Source organism: Orycteropus afer, unplaced genomic scaffold (assembly GCF_000298275.1).
Source record: "Orycteropus afer afer isolate SDZICR_OR568_19922 unplaced genomic scaffold, OryAfe1.0 scaffold00081, whole genome shotgun sequence".
NCBI classification, from domain to species: domain Eukaryota; kingdom Metazoa; phylum Chordata; class Mammalia; order Tubulidentata; family Orycteropodidae; genus Orycteropus; species Orycteropus afer.
The window spans coordinates 1,037,299-1,059,228 of NW_006921668.1; the positions used below are offsets into that span (position 1 = coordinate 1,037,299).

The 21,930-nt window shown below is 35.8% G+C and overlaps 1 protein-coding gene across 1 annotated transcript in view; it reads left to right on the top strand.

The window, feature by feature from the left end:
* The window catches only part of UCHL3 (ubiquitin C-terminal hydrolase L3), a 79,259-nt gene extending 65,007 nt beyond the window's left edge, over positions 1-14,252 (top strand). Inside the window, exons 5-7 of the mRNA XM_007941503.2 lie at positions 7,671-7,746; positions 13,495-13,553; positions 14,169-14,252. Of these exons, the coding sequence (XP_007939694.2) occupies positions 7,671-7,746; positions 13,495-13,553; positions 14,169-14,252 (219 nt within the window). The remainder of the gene's footprint in view (positions 1-7,670; positions 7,747-13,494; positions 13,554-14,168) is intronic.
* The last annotated feature ends 7,678 nt before the right edge of the window (positions 14,253-21,930 follow it).

Consider the following 21,930-nt stretch of genomic DNA (forward strand, 5'->3'; position numbering starts at 1 on the left):
AAAAAAAAAAAAAATGATACATGGTCAGAAAGAAAGAAGTAAAATTGTCTCTATTCAAGAAGACATATATAATGTTAGATATGATTTTCTATGTAGAAATCATTTATTAAAAAGTACAAATGGGGACTATATTTAAAAGTGTTAATATCATAAAAGATAAAGACTGTTAGAAATGTTCCAGATTAAAGGATGCTAAAAAGGCAAGGCAAATAAATTCAATACTTCTAGATTAGATCCTGAAGAGGGGTTGGGGAGAAGATGCTATAAAGATATGACTAGATCAACTGACAAGATTAGGATATGGCTGGGAGATTAGAGGAAACTGTTATATTAATGCAAAATTATAAAGTTAATAATTGCACTGATATGTGAGAATATACTTACTCTTAGTAAATACTGAAATATTTAGGAATGAAGGGCTATGAGGTGTATAACTTAACTCATAGTTCAGGGAAAAAATTATGTAGAGAGTAAATGATAGGGCTGATGATGGGGAGGTCATATGGGGGTGGAATGACAGGCAAATTTGAGTAAAGGCCATTTCCTGGGCTACATTGTAGCTCTGAAAATTTTTTACAAATAAAAATGGAAGAGGATCATCATATTTCAGGTTGGAAATTGTCCTTTCTCACAGGTGTGTTTGTAGCAAGCAACCTTGAGGGATGTCCCTCCAGGACAAAGAACCAGTTGCTTCTTTCTATAAAAATAGCTTCCCCAAGCTCGGTGTTCCTCTCCTGTAATGCAGCGCACTGTGTGTGCAATAGCCACATGAGCCCTCTGTGTTGAACTAGTGCCAGTTGGGGGCAAGGAGGAACTGACACAGCCATACAGATCATGCTCTTTACTGTGCCATGAGTAATAAAATCCCTTTTTTATGACCCACAAATCTCATGTCTCCTGCCAGCACCCACAGAAGAGTATCAGGCTAACTTTAAGAGCTAGAAAGGGTAAAATCACATTCAGGACCTGACAGTCTAGTTCTCTGACCATGTTTTACTTTTTCCTATTTCTGTTCTTTTGTTGTACTGCATTCTTTGCCAGGAATACTTTCCCCATTCCACCTGTCCAAACTTCACACATTCTTTCAGTGTATCACTTAAGTTCTGCTTCTGATTTAGTCATCTTTCTTCCATTTCTATTTTCCCCTTCATCCTTCCCCTCCTTTCTTCATCTTCTCTTCCTTCCCTCCATTTCATATTTAACTTTAATATTGAATGTGATAAACTTCTGATTATAAATATGACAAAGTTCTGATTAGACTGTGTCTGTGACAGCAGACACTTTATCATATATCTTTTCCCACATATAGAGCCAAGTATTGTTGTTGTTACATGCCGTCAAGTCGGACCCAACTCATAGTGACCCCTTCTTGGGTTTCCGAGGCAGTATCACTATGGAAGTAGATTGCCCCATCTTCCTTCCGAGGAGTGGCTGGTGGGTTTGAACCACCAGCCTTCTGGTTAGCAGTCAAGTGCCTTAGCCACTATGCTACCAGTCAAGTATAGGAATCTTATTTATTCGATTGCATTGATTCTTATTACTAGCAGCTGAAGACTTCACAACCCTACTTTTTAACACACACACACACACACACACACACCATCAAATTATGGGTTATCATATTGTTTACATAGACAAAAAGCATTAAGTAGAATTTTCAGGGTTAAAAGAACTTAGGAATCATTCAGGACAAACTGCATCATTTTCCTAAAAAGAACAAGTCAGGGGTAGTGAAATCATCATTAAGCAAGGACCTATGTCATCATTCTTTTTGTTTGTTCTTACTATGGTTATATTGATTGTAATTTTATTCTATTTTAATTTTTATCTGATTAATTTACAGGTGTTATTTATTGGGTGTGACATTTATAAAATTATTATTTGTATTACCATTAATAAGCTAGTTATTATAAGCATGCATATTGTATGGAAAACTCTCAGGCCAGATCTGGCTTTTATGGTACAATAGTGTTTATAATGGTGACTTCTAAAATATCTAACCTTAAGATAATTACTCTTTTCCTTCTTATAATCTTGTTTAATTAGGAAGCATTAACATCTTTCTCTTGGTCACTTATACCATATGATATTGGACACAGGAACCAGATTCCTTGAGTCTGAGTCCCAGCACTGCCACTTGCTAGCAGTGTGACCTTGGTTAAGTTCTTTCTTTGTGCTCTGTTCCCTTATTTGTCAAATGAGAATAATTGTAATACCTATCTCATGAGTTACTGGAAGATTTAAGTGAATCAATGTATGTGAAGTGTTTAGAATAGTACCTGGCATACTGTAAGTGATATGTATTTTTCTAAATTGTTGATGGCCAATAGCCCATGATAGTTTCCATTTAACTTGTCAGCTTAAGTAAGAGGGTAGTTATGCAGGTCATCAGCTTCAGAGGGGTTCATTTGCCTATTATATATATTTTAAAGTTTTTTTTTTCCCCCCCTCAGAGATTATTCCCTCTAAGGAATTCTTTTTACCAGTGCCTTTTCACCATACAGTTTTCTTCTACCCATGCTTCTTTGTGTGTTTTACATGTGTTACATATTTTTCTTGTTTGTATTATGTTTTTAAAACAATCTGATGTAATAATTCCATTTTAGTGGCTATTAAACATTTAATTCCATGAGCCTGCTATGCAGATGAGGATATGTAAATATTTCAGATATGCCCTTACTGAAACTGTGGCATATAACATAATACCTTGGTTATATTTTTCTGCTTTGCCCCCTTTTAACCAGTGTTCATATATAATCCTTTACTAGACTATGGCTGATTAAAAGTACTACACCATATGAATACATGTATGACCATACGTTGCTTTTAAGAATAACTGATCACCGAGTAACGTGGTCTAAGTAAAATGTTCTCTTTTTTAATTATGTAGTCCTCCTCGCCATCCTCATCACAGCCTCATTCTAGCCACTGCAGAACGAAGGCCTCATCATTGTGTCACCATGCATCCCTGGCCTGGGTCAAACGTAACCATGTAGGCCCTGCAAAGGCTACCAGTCCATCTCTCCGTCTTCGTCGCTGGCGACCCTTCTTACGCCTACCATCTTTGGGTCTCCATTCTGTTGTAAGTGTAGTCAATCTTCCATCTCTTCTTCCAGTGACAAGGGCAACCATTTTTCCCCTTAAACTTCTTCAGTCTTCAAAGTGCTTTTCTCTTGGTTCACTCAACCATTAGCTTTTTCTCCCTAATAAGAGTGCAAGCATGCCTCTATGCTTTGCAGTCTAGCTTGACTTTCACCAATGCCTTGAACATCCATCTTTCCACTTCATATCCTGCCAACATAAGGGTGGTGTCTGCCTTTTGAAGATTACTGATTGCCATTCATGATAATTTTTATGTTTTTATCAGTTGTTAAAGTGATATGTATTCTCTTACACTTCATCTTCTGATTTTATTTAGTTGACTTGGTTCAACAAATGCTGTGTTCCTTCTGAGTTCTTTGCCATCTTTTACTTTATTTATTTATTTTTCATGTTTCTGAACATGACTTTCGTCTCTTGTCATGCTCTGGGGTCACTTTACTTACTCTATCCTCAATCTAAATCCTTCATGGTGTAGGGTGTTTCATCTAAGCTATTTTATTCCCCAAGGTGGCTCAGGTACTTGGTTTAATCTTGATCTGATCTTCCCTGCCTATTCAATTTCTAAATATCTTTCCAAGTAGGAGGTGAAGATTTTCTCCTTGTGAATTGCTCTAAGCTTCCCAGAAATTTTATGATTCCTCTTTCTTAGATGAGTATCAGCAAACCATTAAAATTATGCTTGTTTTATAATCTTGCTTATTATCTTAGATGTTGAGGCTGGTGGTGGGATTCTAATAATTCTCACAAATTGCAGAATTAAGCAAGCACAACTCTTGTTCTTACGCTTTGAAATTTTATAGGGAATGACAGGTTTAGCAGAGTCTACATAGAAATGTTGTATCTGAAAGCTTTAGTGTGTGCCATACATTTACAAGATACTTGACATTCCTATAAATTTCATGACTTTTTAAGTCAGAGAATGTCTGACTATGCATACATTTAATGTTAAAAAAAAAATACTAAAGGTCTGTGTCAAAAATTCCTTCCTTACCCTTATTTACTCTTCTACAGTTACACACAAACTATGAAGTAGGGTCTTGGTATGTTTTCCTTTAACCAAATATTAGTATGGTCATCAAAATTTTCTTCCATTTGTGCTGAGTATCAGCAGATTGGTACCTCTCTCTCTTTATTTTATTACCCTCCTTCTGGGTCACAGCATGCAGGTGACATTTTTATTCATTCATCCAGTTGATATTTATTATTTCCCACTGTGCTGTAAATTGTTTGGCACAGTAAAAGATACAAGGTGAATTTGATGATAAGAATAAAACCCTAACTTTGTAAATTTTGACCTAGTAACAACTGAGTAAATTCTAATAATGAGTAAGTTCCTTTGTCCTTCAACAATATGCTAAATATAAGTAAACATGTTAGAAAACTTAGCTTGTCCAGTTTTACATGTTTTTATATAATATTCATCTTTGATCCATATAAATTGTTACTTTGTAGCTTCATACATATTTTCATAACATAGTGATTAAGAACATGGATTCTTTAACCACATACTACTGCCTGGTTTGAATCCAAATTTCATCACTTACTAGCTGTGTGACCTAGAACATGTAACTTAATGCCTCTGTTCCTCAGTTTTCTTGAGAGTAAAGTGAGTACAACCATATTAGCTACCTTTTAGGGTTTACGTGGGGATTAATTGGTCAATACATACAAAATGCTTAGAATAGTGCCTGGTATATATTAAGCACCATGCAGTTACAATTTTTTTTAGTGAAGATATACACAACAAAACATACACCACTTCCACAATCCCTACATGTACAATTCAATTAGGTATAGTCTTCAAGTTGTGCCACCTTTTTGACAACCTTTTCCAAGTTATTTCACTGTCATTATCATGCAGTTATAAATTACACTTAAATTGTATTTTGTTTTAAAATATAGAATTATATTAATTTCTATTTAATTGATTTTTATATCACTTTTATTCTTTGAGATAATTAAAGACATGTTATATTCTAAATTAGGGAACTTTGTAAAAATCAATATATAAAAATATAGGCAAAAATAATCCAATCTATGTCTTCTGCATAGTTTTTTGCCCTTTGCATAGTTATTTGTTGGTCAAAAAAGATTTATTAGAGTTTGATTTTTATTTATTGCTCTTATTTTTAGTGGAATATTTCTTAAACAATCTGTAATGGCAGATTTTAGACTCTCAAGAGTAATTGAAATTGACCAAGGAAAAAGCCTCATAATAGGTAGAAGTTTTAAAGAAGTCTGAGTTTGACTTTTTCTGATGTTTTATATTAGTTTGAAGGCTTTTCATGCCCTCTTTAGAGTTTTGTATTTTTAGTATGCACTTTCAATGATTTACCATTTTTTAGTCACTAGACATAACTATTTACATCCAGAGTAAATATTATGTGTAGTATTAATACTGTGATAATGCATTAATGTTTATACAGCACTTTACAGTCTATAGAGTACTTTTTACATCTCATAAACCTCGAAACAGATCAGAAGCCTGAGGCTCACAAGAATTAGAATATGTATTCAGGCTTTCTGATTCTAATTATACTAATACCCTAATTATACTCTAGCACATTCTTTACTGGCAAAATGTGAAAAATAGAAGCTACAAGATGTCTAATTTTTAAGAAGATACGGGGCTAAAGTAATTAATAATTTATGAAAACATGACAGCTCAAAAAATTTAAAATGCTTGATATACTGATGGAGAGTTTTCTTAAAATGAGTAAAACAAGACCCTTTCCTATTTGGACAAGGAATTCTTTTTAATGTTTTTGTTACAGAATGGAATTTCCAGTTTGTTGAGTTGCCTAGGTTTGAAAAACTAGATTCTCTTCTGGTCATAGTTAAAAAGAGGGTATTGGAAGATAAAGGAATGGATAGCATGAGGGTATTAGAAAATAAAGGAGCTCAAAATCATGTTATTTTCTGTCCAGTTTTAAACCTGGAAAGAGAATCCCTTAGATAATTATCATGATCTTTAAGTATTTGAAGAATATCAAGTTTAAGAGGGATTAGACTTTTTCTGAGATGATAGAATACAGACATGTTTTAGTCATAGTATAAGAGATAACTCTCTAAGAAAACTGTCTAAAGATCAAATATGACTGAAAAACCCAACCCAAACCCATTGCTGTCAAGTTGATTGTGACTCACAGTCACTGACTTAGAGCTTCAAAACCTAGTGATGGTCCCTTCTTCTTGGATGGATTTCTATAAGATGGTGCCCGAGCAGAGAAGAGTCCAGGATGGAAGCTACAATAAGACTAGATAACTTTGATGCCTACCCACTTTGGAATTCTTTAGGTCTAGGTTGAAGTTAGGAAGAACTTATTTGCTACGTTGATTTATACTGAGGTCTTTTTTTTCCCCCATTCATAATTTGAAGAGAAATAATCTTTGAAGGATAATGTGAGATTAAATGAGTTACTTTTTCTGTAAATATTTTAGAAGAAATATTCAGTAAACCCAAGATAGTAACATTTATTCTGTACCTTTCAATTTCTGCATCAGAAAACTTCATATTACAAGTGTTTAAAATTAAATAATTACTTGAGGGTAAATACAGTATCATCTTTAGTTAGGATACTGTTAATGTTTCTTAAAGAATGTTAAGTGATATAAAATATAATTTGATTTGTGCTGATATATAAAACTGTTTCCTGTAAAATTTATATCCTACTTGCCTTTAACAGTGATCGTATTTCATTTCAAACCATTTAGATTTGATATATAGTTAACTGTATTACTGCCTACTATAGGACATGCTAGTTTAATCATGTGTGATTTTGTATAAATTATTTGAAATTCTAAGGAATGTAGCAGATATTGTTCATGCAAATTGAATTTGATAAGCTGAGAAAAGCTAGGTATAGTTTAAATTTAAAATTTTTCACTAAGAGTCAAAGAAAGCAAGAGAACAATCTTAAGTTAGTTAATTGTACTTTTTGTTCTTATCTTTTTCCCCCTCTTTAATCTTTTGGGCTATTTTCCTGAATCTATTGATTTTTAACTCTTTTGTTTTTTAAATGAATAAAGATTCTTACTTTACTCTAAAACAGCTTATATTGCATTATTCAAAATTGAGATTTTCAAGTTTACTCTTTAAGGTAACATCTCACTTTCTTCATTTCCTAAAATTCAACTTGAAGAGGATCTTCTAACTTTTAAAAATAAAAACTTTTTTAAAAATTTTTAAATTATTTTTAATTTTATTATTTCAAATTTCAAAGATTGCACAAATCAGTTTATTCATTCATTTGATTCAACAAGAATGCATTGTGCATCAGTTGTGTACCAGGGATTGTGCTGGGTGCTAGGGCTTCCAAGGTTAATTAGACTTTTGGTCTTTAGATCGGTTGAGACAAATAAAGATGTACTTTTAGTCACTGTTTTCCTTGTTTACATATAAGTACACTGTCACAAACAAAGGCATGGTCACTCTTTGTCTACTGCCTCAAAGATTAATCCTTACATTGGATGAATGTTGTTATTTGATATTTTATATGTGTTTGTAAGTGCTTTACTTATTTGTGTGACTACTGACATATATAATGTATTTTTCCCTCCTATTCCAGGCACCAAGTATAGATGAAAAAGTAGATCTTCATTTTATTGCATTAGTTCATGTAGATGGGCATCTCTATGAATTAGGTAAGAACTATTTTAATTTATCCTGGGGAGAAAAAGGATAAATGGGCAAGTCTCTACTTATGTTAAACAGGAATGTTGATGTCTATTGTATTCACTTAAATTAATCGATTGCCCTATAAAATTGGGTTGGCATAATGACAGTTTTCCTTCTATGATGTTTTTACTAGAAAATAACAAATGTATCCTTTAATGTTTGAGCAACTTACAATGTTTACATACCTTTGCATTCCAACAAAGCAGGAAAGTAAAAAATCTATTACAGGAAACTCCTGTGAATCACTTTAGCAATCTTTATAGAATTCTTTTATAGAATTACTAGGATAAATAGTTATTATCAACATCTGGATGAATTGACTTGATCTTGAAATAGTTTTAAAATATAGTTTAGAATAAAACAAAAATAGATATATAGATATATAGATATATAGTTTAGTAATTATGAATACTTTTTGTATTCAATAATGAATATCACTGGTTTTCAGCCTTTTGTACTGCTCCATGTATTACATCTGATTTTTTAAAAACCTAAGAGGGGCCCATCTTTTCTATGGACAGTTCTTTAAGACATGTCAAAGTATCTATGATTGATTGTTTTTTATTTTGGCTTATACCTGTACTTACTTTTTTTTAAGACTTTTTGCTACAGGTAGACCATTTCAGGAAGTGTTGGAGGAGATCTACATTATCTTAACTGAACTATTTGAACAGAAGAAATTTCTTATAATTCTTTCATAATTGGCACTTATACTTATTTTGGTCCTTCTTGTCCTTTCTCGTAAGACTTTCTTAGACTGAAAAAGGCCAAATAAATAAATAAAAAAGAGAAGTTCTTTTCAGTAATTCTAGATACTATGATATCTAGTTTTCTTACCTCTCTTTTGTTGTCTATTTATTAACTTGCCATTTTTGTTTTCTCTTTTTAAAGGCAGAAGGGTCTGAAATAATTCAGATTGTGCTTGTAAATGTGATCCATAAAATTTAAATGGATGCTGTGATTGGAGGGGAGCAATAAAATCATATACTTTTTAATAAAAGAAGCAGCTTTATTAAGGAAAAGGAAAGAATATAGTATTTATAAAAATGTACAACTTTGAGGGTTATCCACAATAGTAGAGTGATTGAGTAGGAATCACACTAAGATGAAAAGAAGTCATTGTTAGGGGAGTATGAAATAGAGCAGCAGAACAGTTTGAAAGGTACTGCTTTTGGTATACACAATCTACATAAAGATGCAGTAGTGATTACCAAAAGCAAACCCACTGCCATTGGGTCAATTCTGACTCATAGAGACCCTGTAGGACAGAGTTGAACTACCCCATAGGGTTTCCAATGCTGTAAATTTTTACAGAAGTAGACTGCCTTATCTCTCTTTTGTAGAGCAGCTGGTGGGTTTAAATTGCCAACTTTTTGGTTAGCAGCCCAATGCTTTAACCACTGTGCCACCAGAGTCTGACTGATTACTAGAAACAAATTTTCTACTCTGAATTTTGAATGATAAGGAATAACTAATAGAAGTGGAAATAAAAGAGTACTGAGACATACCGGACAATTCTTTTAAGAAAGTAAATTTAGGAAAGGCCAAAGAAAAGATAAATAGGATCCCTTGTGGGTAATGAATTTATGTAAATGGGGGAGGACCAATTCAGAAAGGAGGGTGAGAATGGTTATATTCTTGATTGAAGAATATAATCAATGTCACAAATGGTACGGGTAGAAACTGTTGTATTGGTGTATGTTTTGCTGTGTATATTCGCAGAACTACTGAGCTTCTAGGTCTTTGAGAGGACTGGGAAATACTTGGATGAATATGCCTACAAACACACACACACATGAATATGGGTATACACACACACAGTTATATCTATTTCTCTATCTACATATTAGAAAAGCATGTATTTACACCAATACTTGTAATACTAATCTAATACTTTAGGGTTTATTATAGCATTTTCCTGATTTACAACTCTTTTCTCTGCAAGTGAGAAATCTGACTTTAGTTATCTTTTGAGCATTTTCTGATTTACCTGTTCTTGCTATATATAAGTAAACTGTTGGCCACACAGGCCAAAATCTGAATCTTGGACAATGCTCCCTGTTCTCACCTGTTACACTCATTCTTGGTTTGGCACTGACAAAGAGCCACAGTTCTAAGTTGTATAACTACTTTTTGTCTGGTATTTTGCTCTGCAAATTCTAGCTTCCTTAGCCTCCTAAACTGTGCTATCAGTTTCCTCAGTTTATTGAGGTGTTGTGGGTTTCCCTCCCTGAACTTGGGGTTCTGTCAATGCCTCCAGACAGAAAACTGGTGCTACTATAGTACTTAGCTATGTTTCTGGGTTGCCTGTTGTCCATTGTCTGAAAACAGCTATTTCATATAATCTGTCCAGTTTTCTAGTTGTATTCATAGCACTGGCCTAGTTTTCAGAACCAATTATTCCATCATGACTGGAAATAGAAGTTACCTAAGTAATTATCTGTTGACTTACCATATGTAAGATAAGGATTTAGCTTCCCTCTGTCTCCCTCTTTGCTTACCTCTTACTCCTGACTCCTGACTCCTGATTACAAACATACATACTTTTTTTGTTCTTGTTTTCCCAGTGTAAAAACCAAACCCACTGCCAACAAGTTCATCCCTACTCACAGCAACCCTATAGGACACAGTAGAACTTCCCCATAGAGTTCCCAAGGCTTTAAATCTTTATGGAAGCAGACTACCTCATCTTTCTCCCACAGAGCAGCTGGGTGTGTTTGAACTGCTGACCTTTTGGTTAGCAGCTGAATGTTTCAACCACTGTGCCATCAAAGCCCCTAATGTAGTTATAGTTGTTTATATCATTATAACAACAGAAACATTATTCATAACTTTTTAACTTTTTTATTTCTTGAGAGTTAATAATTCTCTTGATTTGCTCTTTGGTTTGTTTGGTTATTTTATCTTATTATTTTCTTTTTAACCTTGCTTTTTTTCCATTGGTTGAAATCTTCTCTAAATACATTGGAACATCTGGTATTCTGGTAACTTCATCTTCTTGGAAATCTCTCTCCTACGTACCTTCTTCTGTGCTCAATCTCAGCAGGTTTTACTTGAGGCCTTGTACACATTTGTCCTCTTGGAATGTCCCTTTACCATCATCCCAAGGATTCCCTTTAACACACTCCTCTGTTGAAACTTCTGTTTCTGGATCCCATGTCTCCCTCATTCCTTTTTAATTCACTCATTTTTTTAAGTACCACCTCCTGTAGTTTTCTAAAGGGATGTGAGGTAAAGGAATCAATTTGGCCTTTTGTTCTGGGTTCCTGAGAGCCTAAGGATAGAAGTTCAACTGGGATCTTGATGATGACTAGCCTCATGACACATGATATATTTTATCCTGGCCACTTGGTGAGGCCATTAAGAGTACTGAGCCCTGAGGCTCGGATGGAGCTTCCTGGTTGGTAAGAGTGCATCCTTGGGACCTGGAAGCTCCATGCTTGGACCCCTTCCAGACCTTGTCCTATGCATCTCTTCAGTTTTACTCTTTTTTGTTTTATTAAAGCTGTTAATCACAGGTATGGTGTTTCCTGCAAGCTCCGTGCATTGTTCCAGTAAATTATAGGACCCAAAAGAGTAGTGGGAGCTGGCAGATCTAAAGTGGAAGGAGTCATGTGGACTTCTAAGCTTGGGGCTAGCACCTGCTGACTTAGTGCCAGGTGACTGTGGATGAGAGAAAGAAGCTCTGTGTGGGCAACTGGGGTCTGAACTGAACAGGGAAAGGAAGCTGAGATTTCCATGGTAGATGCAATTGGCATGTGGACTGAAATTTGTTACCCACCACAGTTTGGCTGTCCAGGGGTCATAGGAAGTACATCTTTTTGAGACCTTAAATATTTGCTCTTGCATAGTTTGGCTATGTCTAAAATTCTAGGTTGGAAAATAATATTGATGGCATTGCTGCATTGTATTTAACTTCCTGAGTTGCTGTTGAGAAATCTAAATTTATAATTCCTGATTCTTTTTATGTGACTTGTTAGTTCCCCATTTGCCCAGCCTCCACCCCTTGCCAAACATTTAGGAGCTTTTCTTTGTCTGAAGTAGTATGACATTTTTATGATGTATGTCTTTATTGAGGTCTGTTTTTTGTCAGTAATATTTGATAGAATAGTGGGTTCTATCAGTGTGAAAACTCCTGTCTTTAGATTTGGGAAACTTTCAGCCTTTGGATTTCTTTTCTGTTTCCCTTATTCTGGGCTACGTTGTTTAGATTTTGGAATTCCTTATTTTTTCTCTCCAATTTGTATAGTTTCTGGATTTTAAGATTGATTGTTCATATAGGCTGTCCTCAAATGTCTGATGATACTTGATTCTTGGCTTTTGTACAACTCTGCTGCCTGTGGCTTTCTCTGGGGTCTTCTGATCAGGCTACCTAAAAGGTAAGATCTGAATTAACTGGTTAGTCACTACCAATAAAACCAGGCTGCTTCACAGGCTACTGCCTTCTCTTCTTTGACCAAGGCTGCAGGGTTACATGATCCATTCAAAGGGTGCAGCTTTCCCTGCCTTTTTTAGTAGAGGCCTCTGTGTGTATGACAGTCTCTGACCCTCATGGATTCTTCTCCAGGATGGCCATTTACTTAAATTAAACTTTAAGTTGTTAGGAAATGATGGCTTTGAAATAGTGGTAGTTGGAACAGCTGTAACTTTCAGATTAGAGATCCTTCTCTTTTTAACTTTTTTTTTTTCCCCCTGTAAAGGGCCACCACCCACCACCCACCCACTGCCATCAAGTCTATTCTGACTCATAGGAACCTTATAGGACAGAGCAGAACTGCCCCATAGGGTTTCTAAGCCTGTAAACCTTTATGGAAGAAGATTGACTTATCTTTCTCTCACAGAGCAGTTGGAGGTTCGAATTGCTCAATGCTTTTAACCACAAGATTTGTAAACAGCCACGTAGTAAATATGTTAGGATTTTCAGGCTACAGATTTTCTCTATCTGTCTTCTTTTCTAAAATAACCTCTACAAAATGTGAAAAAAATTCTTGGTTTAAGGAAGGTACAAAAAAATGGGCCAATGGCTGGATTTTGCCTGTGGGTTATAGTTAGCCTTTTCTTGGATCAGAATAACAAAAATTATTCTTAATTAATGTTTGCTTTAAACTGCCATCATGATAAAAGAATATATAGTTGTCATCTTTTGACATTTCTGAATCAACTGTTTAATGGTCTTGGTACTAATGTCATTGGAAATTAATTATACATTATTTTAAACAACATTTACTTATAAAGGAAAATCACTCACTAGGGTTCACTGGAAAAAGTTATCGCAGTCTGTGTCCATAAAGATTATGATGTTAGAAACACTATGGGGCAGTTGTACTCTGTCCTGTAAGTTTGCTATGAGGCAGAATTGACTCAATGGCAAAACTCGAAGTTTCGGTTAAGGTCTATTAACCTACCAGAATTTAATGAATGATATAAAAAAATAAATGGTACACAATTAGAAGTAGTAATGAATAGGTCGTCTTGTGACTCTCCTTTGTTGAGTAAACATGCTCAGACTCAATAGCTTTCTGATTTAGTTTTTTAAATGAAGAAAGAATTTTTTTTATATTTATGATGGTAAAAACTTGGTTCATAACCTTTTTCTAAACTATAAATATCTTTTAACTTTTCTTGCCTTACTGTACAAAGAGCAAAATGGAAGTTGAAAGTCTATTATACTGTACAAGCAGCTAAATATCCAGCTGTTTGTCTGTTTTCCACAGATGGACGGAAACCATTTCCAATTAACCATGGGAAAACTAGTGATGAAACTTTGTTAGAGGTAAGGTGATAAAACTTATTGACCTACTTTAAGTGTTATTAATGTTCTTGTCATCTTTGAAATATCTGTAAAGATCACTTGTATAAAATTTTCTATATATTTGTATGCTTTCTTGTCCTTGCTCTAAAATGAAAATTTTGAATTGGTGTTAAATATGTACATCAAATAAAGAGAAAACTATCAGAGCCAAAAGTGTGAACAGGTCAAAATTGAAAAAGACGAAACAATCAATGAAAAAGTTACTCCTCATATCACATACTTCATTGAATACAAGAAACTTATAAGTTGTAAAATAACTGTAATTTTAGAGATTTGAAAATAGGAGACACAGGGCTTATAATCAATGAAATATTTAATTTTCATATTTAATTTTCATTTTAATAGTTAAAATTCAGGGCATTCAAAGAAAGAACACTTACTGTATCTTCTACTTTTGTACTAAGCAAACTAGGTCACCAACTGTTCATTGCATTGGTGGTGTTTATTTGTTCATTTGAAAAAACAGGTATGCAGTATAAAACTAGTATGAATTAGAAAAAATGTGAAATGCTTAATTATCATTTGTAAGTAATTTCATGTGTATAAGTAAAATATTACATATTTTTTTTCCTATAGGATGCCATAGAAGTTTGCAAGAAGTTTATGGAGCGTGACCCCGATGAGTTAAGATTTAATGCTATTGCTCTTTCTGCAGCATAGCTTATTACTAAAGGAAACCCAAATACTGTATTATTTGCAACAAAAATTAAATTTCTGCTGCCATACACTAACACAAAAGTTTTGATATTTTCATTAACTTGACTGATTAAACTTTATGTGAATTAACCTTTGACTTAATCTGTATTTTATATTCTTTTGTCCCAAGTGAAAACAGTAGTTCTTTTCTTACCTTTCTTTCTTATGGTTTCATCTTATCTTTTGTGATAACTAGGAATAACTTTCTTCTTCTCTTTAAATTTAATGAGGAGCTAAGGCAAGTGTTGGACTAGGCAGACATGCTACACTGACTGTCTATAGACCCTTTATAACAAAAAGCTGAGAAACTAAGTGAAACAGATACATGATGTTCCTGGCACCTGGCCTTCAAAGGAAAAGACAAAGAAATCAATCAAATATTAATTACAAGAAACTGAATGAAAATGGCAAACAAGAAGACATATGTTGTCAACTGACCTGGCACAACTTGGCCATTTTGAATAATTGCAAGTGGTGTACTGATCTGGGTTTTTGTTGTTGTTGTTGTTGTTATATGCCGTCGAGTCGGCCCCGACTCATAGTGACCCCTCCTTGGGTTTCCGAGGCAGTATCACTACGGAAGTAGGATTGCCCAACCTTCCTTCCGAGGAGTGGCTGGTGGGTTTGAACCGCCAGCCTTCTGGTTAGCAGTCAAGTGCTTTAGCCACTATGCTACCAGAGCTCCTCTGGCTCCGAGTGCCTAGGACTGCACCAGTGCCCACATTGGTGATTGGCAGCAAGTTAAGGTGTGATCTCCTCCTTACCCTCACACTCTCACAGTGACTAGAAGTGTGGCCACTCCCTACCCACCTGGTGGGCAGTATCACCCTGAGTCTGAGGTTGGTGGATCAGGTGTCACATGCATGCTAACCCTACAATTAGAGACACATGATGTTGCAATTGTGCACCCTGCCCCTGCCACATCCTTGGCTGGCAGAGCACACCATTATGGACTGGATGCCCTACCCCCTGCCACCTCCAAGGCCAGCAGAATATACCACCATAGACCAAGTGCCCTGCCCTCCCAGTGTATATGTAGCTGGCAGAGTGCACCAGAGCAGACTGGGCACCCACCCCTTGCTATCCCAGTTTTCTCCTTTTTTTTCCTTCCCTTCTTTTTGTTTTTTTTTCTCTTTTCTTTTTCCCTTTTTTCTTCCCTTATTATTTTCTAAGTTTTTAATTTTTTAATCATTTCCTTTTGTCCCTCCTGGCCGGACACAGCAAACACTTCCATGCTACCTAGCCACACCTACAATTCCTACCACCTCACCCACTGCAAATGCTACTATGAATGGCACCACTCACTCCTGCACTACTTGATTTATGACAGATGGTGGCCAGTACCAGCCCAACCCACCCTAAACTTCTCTACACAAAGAACTGTACACACACTCCAGTCCTCTACCACACCCACCAGGAGACAGGCTGTGAGGCTGTAAATGGTGCCAAACAAGCAAGCAGAGTAGCATGCCTGCCTCACTTGTCTGGATATATAAAAACAAAGCAAAAAACTTGGGTGAAACACACCAACGTACAATAATAAATATAAATACAATAACACCACAATATCATGGAGACAATAGAAAATCTCACTTGACATAAAGAAACACGACAAGGTCACTCAAACAAGTGAACAAAATACTGAGCCAGAAAAACTTCCTGAGGAAGAAATGGCACTGGAACTACCTGATAAGGAATTCTAAAGAATTATATTTAGGATGCTTCAACAGATTAAGAAAGAGATCAAGGAAAATACAGAACAATTCTAGAATAATTCAGGAACACAAACAACAAATAAAAAATTAGCATACAAAATAGCCAATACAAATCTGTAAGAGTAATACTGAAATTTTAGAAATAAGGCTTTGGAAGGACAAAGGAAGAGAACTGAAGCAATGGAAGACAGAATTAACAAAACTGAAGTCAAATATTTCCATACTGATCTGTTAGAGGAACAATCAGGAAAAAAAAAAAAAAACAAAAGAATAAAGTCTAAGAATTATGTTGAACACCATCAAGAGAAAGAACTTCCATATGACTAGAATTCAAGAACAGGAAGAGACAAAAAGCACTGAGAAAATTGTAGAGATGAGAAGATATGCATCCAAGAAAGCTCAATGAACCCTAAATGGGACAGACTTCAAAAGAAATTAAGCAAGACATATTATCATAAAACTTTCCAAAATCAAAGACAAAGAATCTGGAAAGCAGCTTGGGAAAACGAAAATGTTACCTACAAAAGAGAACCAATAAGATTAAGATCTGATTTTCTGGCAGAAACCATGCAGGCAAGAAAGCTATGGAAAGACTTACATAAAACCCTGAAAGAAAAAAAAAATTGCCAACCAAGAATTACATGCACAGCAAAATTATCTCTAAAATACAATGGTGATATAAGAACATTCTCAGATAAAGAGAAATTAAGGAATTTCATGAAAACCAGACCAACCTTATAAGAAATGCTACAAGAAGTCCATTGGACAATGAACCACAGTGGTAGACAACAATTGGAGATTAAGGCACACAACAACATCATCTGGAAATCAATCTAAATGTGTTGTTGTTAGGTGCCATAGAGGTGCTCCAACTCATAGGGACCCTATGTACAACAGAAAGAAACAGTGTCTGCTCGTGTGCCATCCTCACAATCCTTGCTATACCTGAGCCTGTCATTGCAGTCACTGTGTCAATCCATCTTGTTGAGAAAATCTTCCCCTTTTTCACTGATCCTCCACTTAATCAAACATGCTATCCTTCTCAGGGAATGGTTTCTTCTGACAACATAACCAAAGTAGGTAGGTGAGACAAAATCTGGCTGTTCTCACTTGCAAGGAGCATTCTGGTTACACTTCTTCCAGGAAAGATCTGTTAGTTTTTCTGGCAGTCCAAGATATTTTCAGTATTCTTCACCAACACCACAACTCAAAAGCATCAACTCCTTTTCGGTCTTCCTTTTTCCATTTTCCAGCTTTCACATGCATATAAGGCTATTGAAAATACCATGGCTTGGGTTAGGCACACATTAGTCTTCAAAGAGACATCTTTGCTCTTCAGCATTTTAAAGAAGTGTTTTGCAGCAGACTTGCACAGTGCAATATGATGTCTGATTTCTTGACTGCTGCTTCCATAGGTATTGACTGTGGATCCAAGTAATATAAAATCTTTGACAACTTCAGTCTTGTCTCCATTTATCATGAGGCAGCTTATTGGTCCAGTTGTGAGGATTTTCATTTTCTGTATGTTGAGGTATAATCCATACCACAGACTGTAGTTTTTGATTTTCATCAGTAAGTGCTTCAAGTCATCTTCACTTTCAGCAAGCAAGGTTGTGTCATCTGCATATCACAGGTTGTCAATCAGTCTTCCGTCAATCCTGATGCCATGTTCTTCTTCATGTACTCCAGCTTCTCAGATTATTTACTCACCATACAGATTAAATAAGTACCATGAAATTATACAACCCTGACACACTCCCTTCCTGACTTTAAACCATAAAGTATCCCCTTGTTCTATTCAAACGACAGCCTCCTGGTGTGTGTAAAGGTTCCTTATGAGCACAATTAAGTGTTCTGGAATTCCCATTCTTCACAATTGTGATTGTTGGGGTTGTGTGTCACCTTGGCTGGACCATGATTCTGAATGTTTTTAGCAGTTGTGATGTGGTTATTCCCATGATGAGATCTGATGTATATGCTTTGAGCAGCCAATCAATTGAAAGGGAGTTTCTTTAGGGTGTGGCCTGCTTTATATATATATATATATATATATATATATATACACATACACACATACATATACACACACATGTATGTATGTATATGTATATATATATGTATATGTATATATATATATACACATATACATAATGTCCTGGGAAAAGTCTGGAACCTTCTGTGGATCAGAATCCTGTTGTGCTGGCTAAAACTGTCCTGTGATAGAACAATCCATCATTTTGCCTGGTGGTCTTGGATTCGTCTTCTACTAAAGTCAACAGCCATTATGCTGCCTGCCAGTCTTGGGTTTATCAGCCCCTGCATCTGCATGAGTCTGGAAAAGCCTCTAGCTTGATGTTTAATCTTGGAACTTGGGACTTGCCAGCCTCTATACTGTGTGAGCCATTTTCCTCAGATAAGTTTCTCTCTATATACATATAAGCTTTACTAGGTTCTCTAGAGAACCTAGCCTAAAACAATGTTATCCATAATTTGTTATGATCCACACAGTTGAATGCTTTTGTATAGTCAATAAAACACAAATAAACATCTTTTTGGTATTCTTTGCTTTCAGCCAAGATCCATCTGACATCAGCAATGATAACCCTTGTTCCATATCCTAATCTGAATTCAGCTTGCATTTCTGGAAGTACTCTTATCAATATAATGCTGCAACCACTTTTGAATTATCTTCAGCAAAATTTTACTTGCATGTGATATTAATGACATTGTTTGATAATTTCCACATTCTGTGCGATCACCTTTCTTTGGAATGGATATAAATGTGGATCTCTTACTGTCAGTTGGCCAGATAACTGTTTTCCAAATTTCTTGGCATAGACAAGTAAGTGCCTCCAGTGTAGCATCTATTTTTCAAAACATCTCAACAGCTCTTCTATCACTTCCTGGAGGCTTGCTATTTGCCAAGTCTTTCTGTGCAGCTTCAACTTATTCCTTCAATACCATTGGTTCTTGATCATATGCCACCTCTTGAAAGGGTTGAACATCAACCAATTCTTTTTTGTGCAGTGATTGTGTATTCCTTCCATCTTCTTTTGATGCTTCCTGTGTCATTCAATATTTTGCCCATAGAAACTTTCAATATTTCAATTTGAGGCTTGAATCTTTTCTTCAGTTCTTTCAGCTTGAGAAATGCTGAGCATGTTCTTCCCTTTTGGTTTTCTAACTCCAGGTCTTTGCACAATTCATTATAATAACTGACTTTGTCTTTTTCAAGCTGCTCTTTGAAATCTTCTATTCAGCTCTATTATCTTGTCATTTCTTCCATTTGCTTTAGCTACTCTCCATTCAAGAACAAGTTTCAGAGTCTCTGCTAGCATCCATTTTGGTCTTTTCTTCCTTTCTTGTCTCTTTAATGAAATTTTGCTTTCTTTATGAATGATGTTCTTGATTCCATCCCACAATTCTTCTGGTTTTCAGTCATTGGTGTTCAATGTGTCAAATCTATTCTTCACATGGTCTCTAAACTCAGGTGGGACATAATCAAGACCATATTTTGGCTTTTGTGGACTTGTTTCAATTATCTTCAGCTTCAACTTGAACGTGCATATAAGCAATTAATGATGTTCCAAAATCAGCTCCTGGCCTTGTTTTGGCTGAAGATACCGAGCAGCTCCAACACCTCTTTCCACAGATTTAGTTGATCTATCCTGTGTTTTCCATCTGGTGAGGTCCACATGTATAGCTGCTGTTTATGTTGCTGAAAAATGGTATTTGCAATGAATAAGTCTTTGCTGTTGCAAAATTATATCATACGATCTCTGGCATCATTTCTGTCACCAAAGCCATATGCTCCAACTACTGATAATGCTTCTTTGTTTCCAACTTTTGCATTCCAATCACCAATAATAATCAATACATCTTGATTACAAGTTTGGTCAATTTCAGACTGCAGAAGATGGTTAAACTGTTCAATTTCTTCATCTTTGGCTTTAGTGGTTGGTGTATAAATATGAATAATAGTTTTATTAACTGGTCTTCCTTATAGGTGTATGGATACTATCCTATCACTGACAGCATGGTACTTCAGGATAGATCTTGAAACATTCTTTGTGACGATGAATGCCACACCATTCCTCTTCAATTTGTCATTCCCAGCATAATAGATCATATTACTGTCTGATTCAAAATGGCCAAAACCAGTCCGCTTCAGCTGACTAATGCCTGGGTTATCAATCTTTATGTGCTCCATTTAATTTTTTACAACTTCCAATTTTCCTACATTCATACTTTGTGCATTCAACGTTCTGATGTTATGTGCCGTTGAGTTGGACCTGACTCATAGCAACTCCTCCTTGGGTTTCCGAGGCTGTATTACTATAGAAGTAGATTGCCCAACCTTCCTTCCGAGGAGTGGCTGGTGAGTTTGAACCACCACCCTTCTGGTTATCAGTCAAGTGCCTTGGAACTTTGCTACCAGAGCCCCTACATTCTTATTAATGATGGATAGTTGCAGCTGTTCTTCCTATTTTGAGTCATGCCCCTCAGCAAATGAAAGTTCCCAAAGCTTTGCTCCATCCATGTCAGTAAGGTCAACTACTTTGGGGAGGCAGTTCTTCCACAATAGTATTTTGAGTGACTTCCAAGCAGAGGGGCTCATTTTTCAGCACTATCTCAGACAGATACATTGTTGTTGGGTGGTGCCCTGGAGTCAGCTCCAACTCATAGTGAAACTTTGTATACCAGAATGAAACACTGCCTCATCCTGCACCATCCTCACAATCCTTGCTACACTTGAGCCCATCATTGCAGCCACTTGTCAATCCATCTTGTTGAGGGCCCTCCCCCTTTTCACTGACCCTTCAGTTTACCAAGCATGATATCCTTCTCCAGGGAATTGTCCCTTCTGACAACATGATAAAAGTAGGTGACAGGAATTCTGGCCATTCTTGCTTCCAAGGCATTTTCTGGCTGCATTCTTCCAGGAGATATTTGTTAATTTTTCTAGCAGTCCATGTTACCTTAGGCATTCTTCTCCAACACCACAACTCAAAAGTGTCAACTCTTCTTCGGTCTTCCTTATATATTTTCCAGCTTTCACAGGCATATGAGGCTATTGAAAATACCATGGCTTGGGTCAGGTGCACCTTAGTTTTCAGAGAGACATCTTTGCTCTTCAACACTCTGAAGAGGTCTTTTGCAGCAGATTTGCCCACTACAATACGTCATTTATTTCTTGACTGTGCTTCCAACGGTGTTGATTGTGGAACCAAGTAATATGAAATCTTTGACTATTTCAATCTTTTCTCCATTTATCATGAGGCAGCTTATTGGTCCAGTTGTGAGGATTTCTGTTTTCTTCATGTTGAGGTGTAATCCATTACTGCAGATTGTAGTCTTTAGTCTTCATCAGCAAGTGCTTTAAGTCATCTTCATTTTCAGCAAGCAAGGTTGTCTCATCTGTATATTGCAGGTTGTTAATGAGTCTTCATCCAATCCTGATGGTGTGTTCTTCTTCTTATAGTTCAGCTTCTTGGATTATTTGCTTGCTCATCATACAGATTGCATAGGTATAGTGAAAGGATACAACCCTGACACATTCCTTTCCTGATTTTAAACCATGCAGTATCCTCTTATTCTGTTTGAACAACAGACTACTCATCCATGTACAGGTTCCTTGTGAGCACAATTAAGTGTTCTAGAATTTCCATTCTTCTCAATATTATCCATAATTTGTTATGACCCATACAGTCAAATGCCTTTGCGTAATCAACAACAACAAAAAAAACATAATTCTTGTATTTAGTTTCAGCCAAGATCCATCTGACATCAGCAATGATATCTCTTGTTCCATGTCCTCTTCTGAATCCAGCTTGCATTTCTGGAAGTTCCCTGTCAATATACTGCTGCAACTGCCTTTGAATTACCTTCAGCAAAATTTACTTGCATATGATATTAATGATATTGTT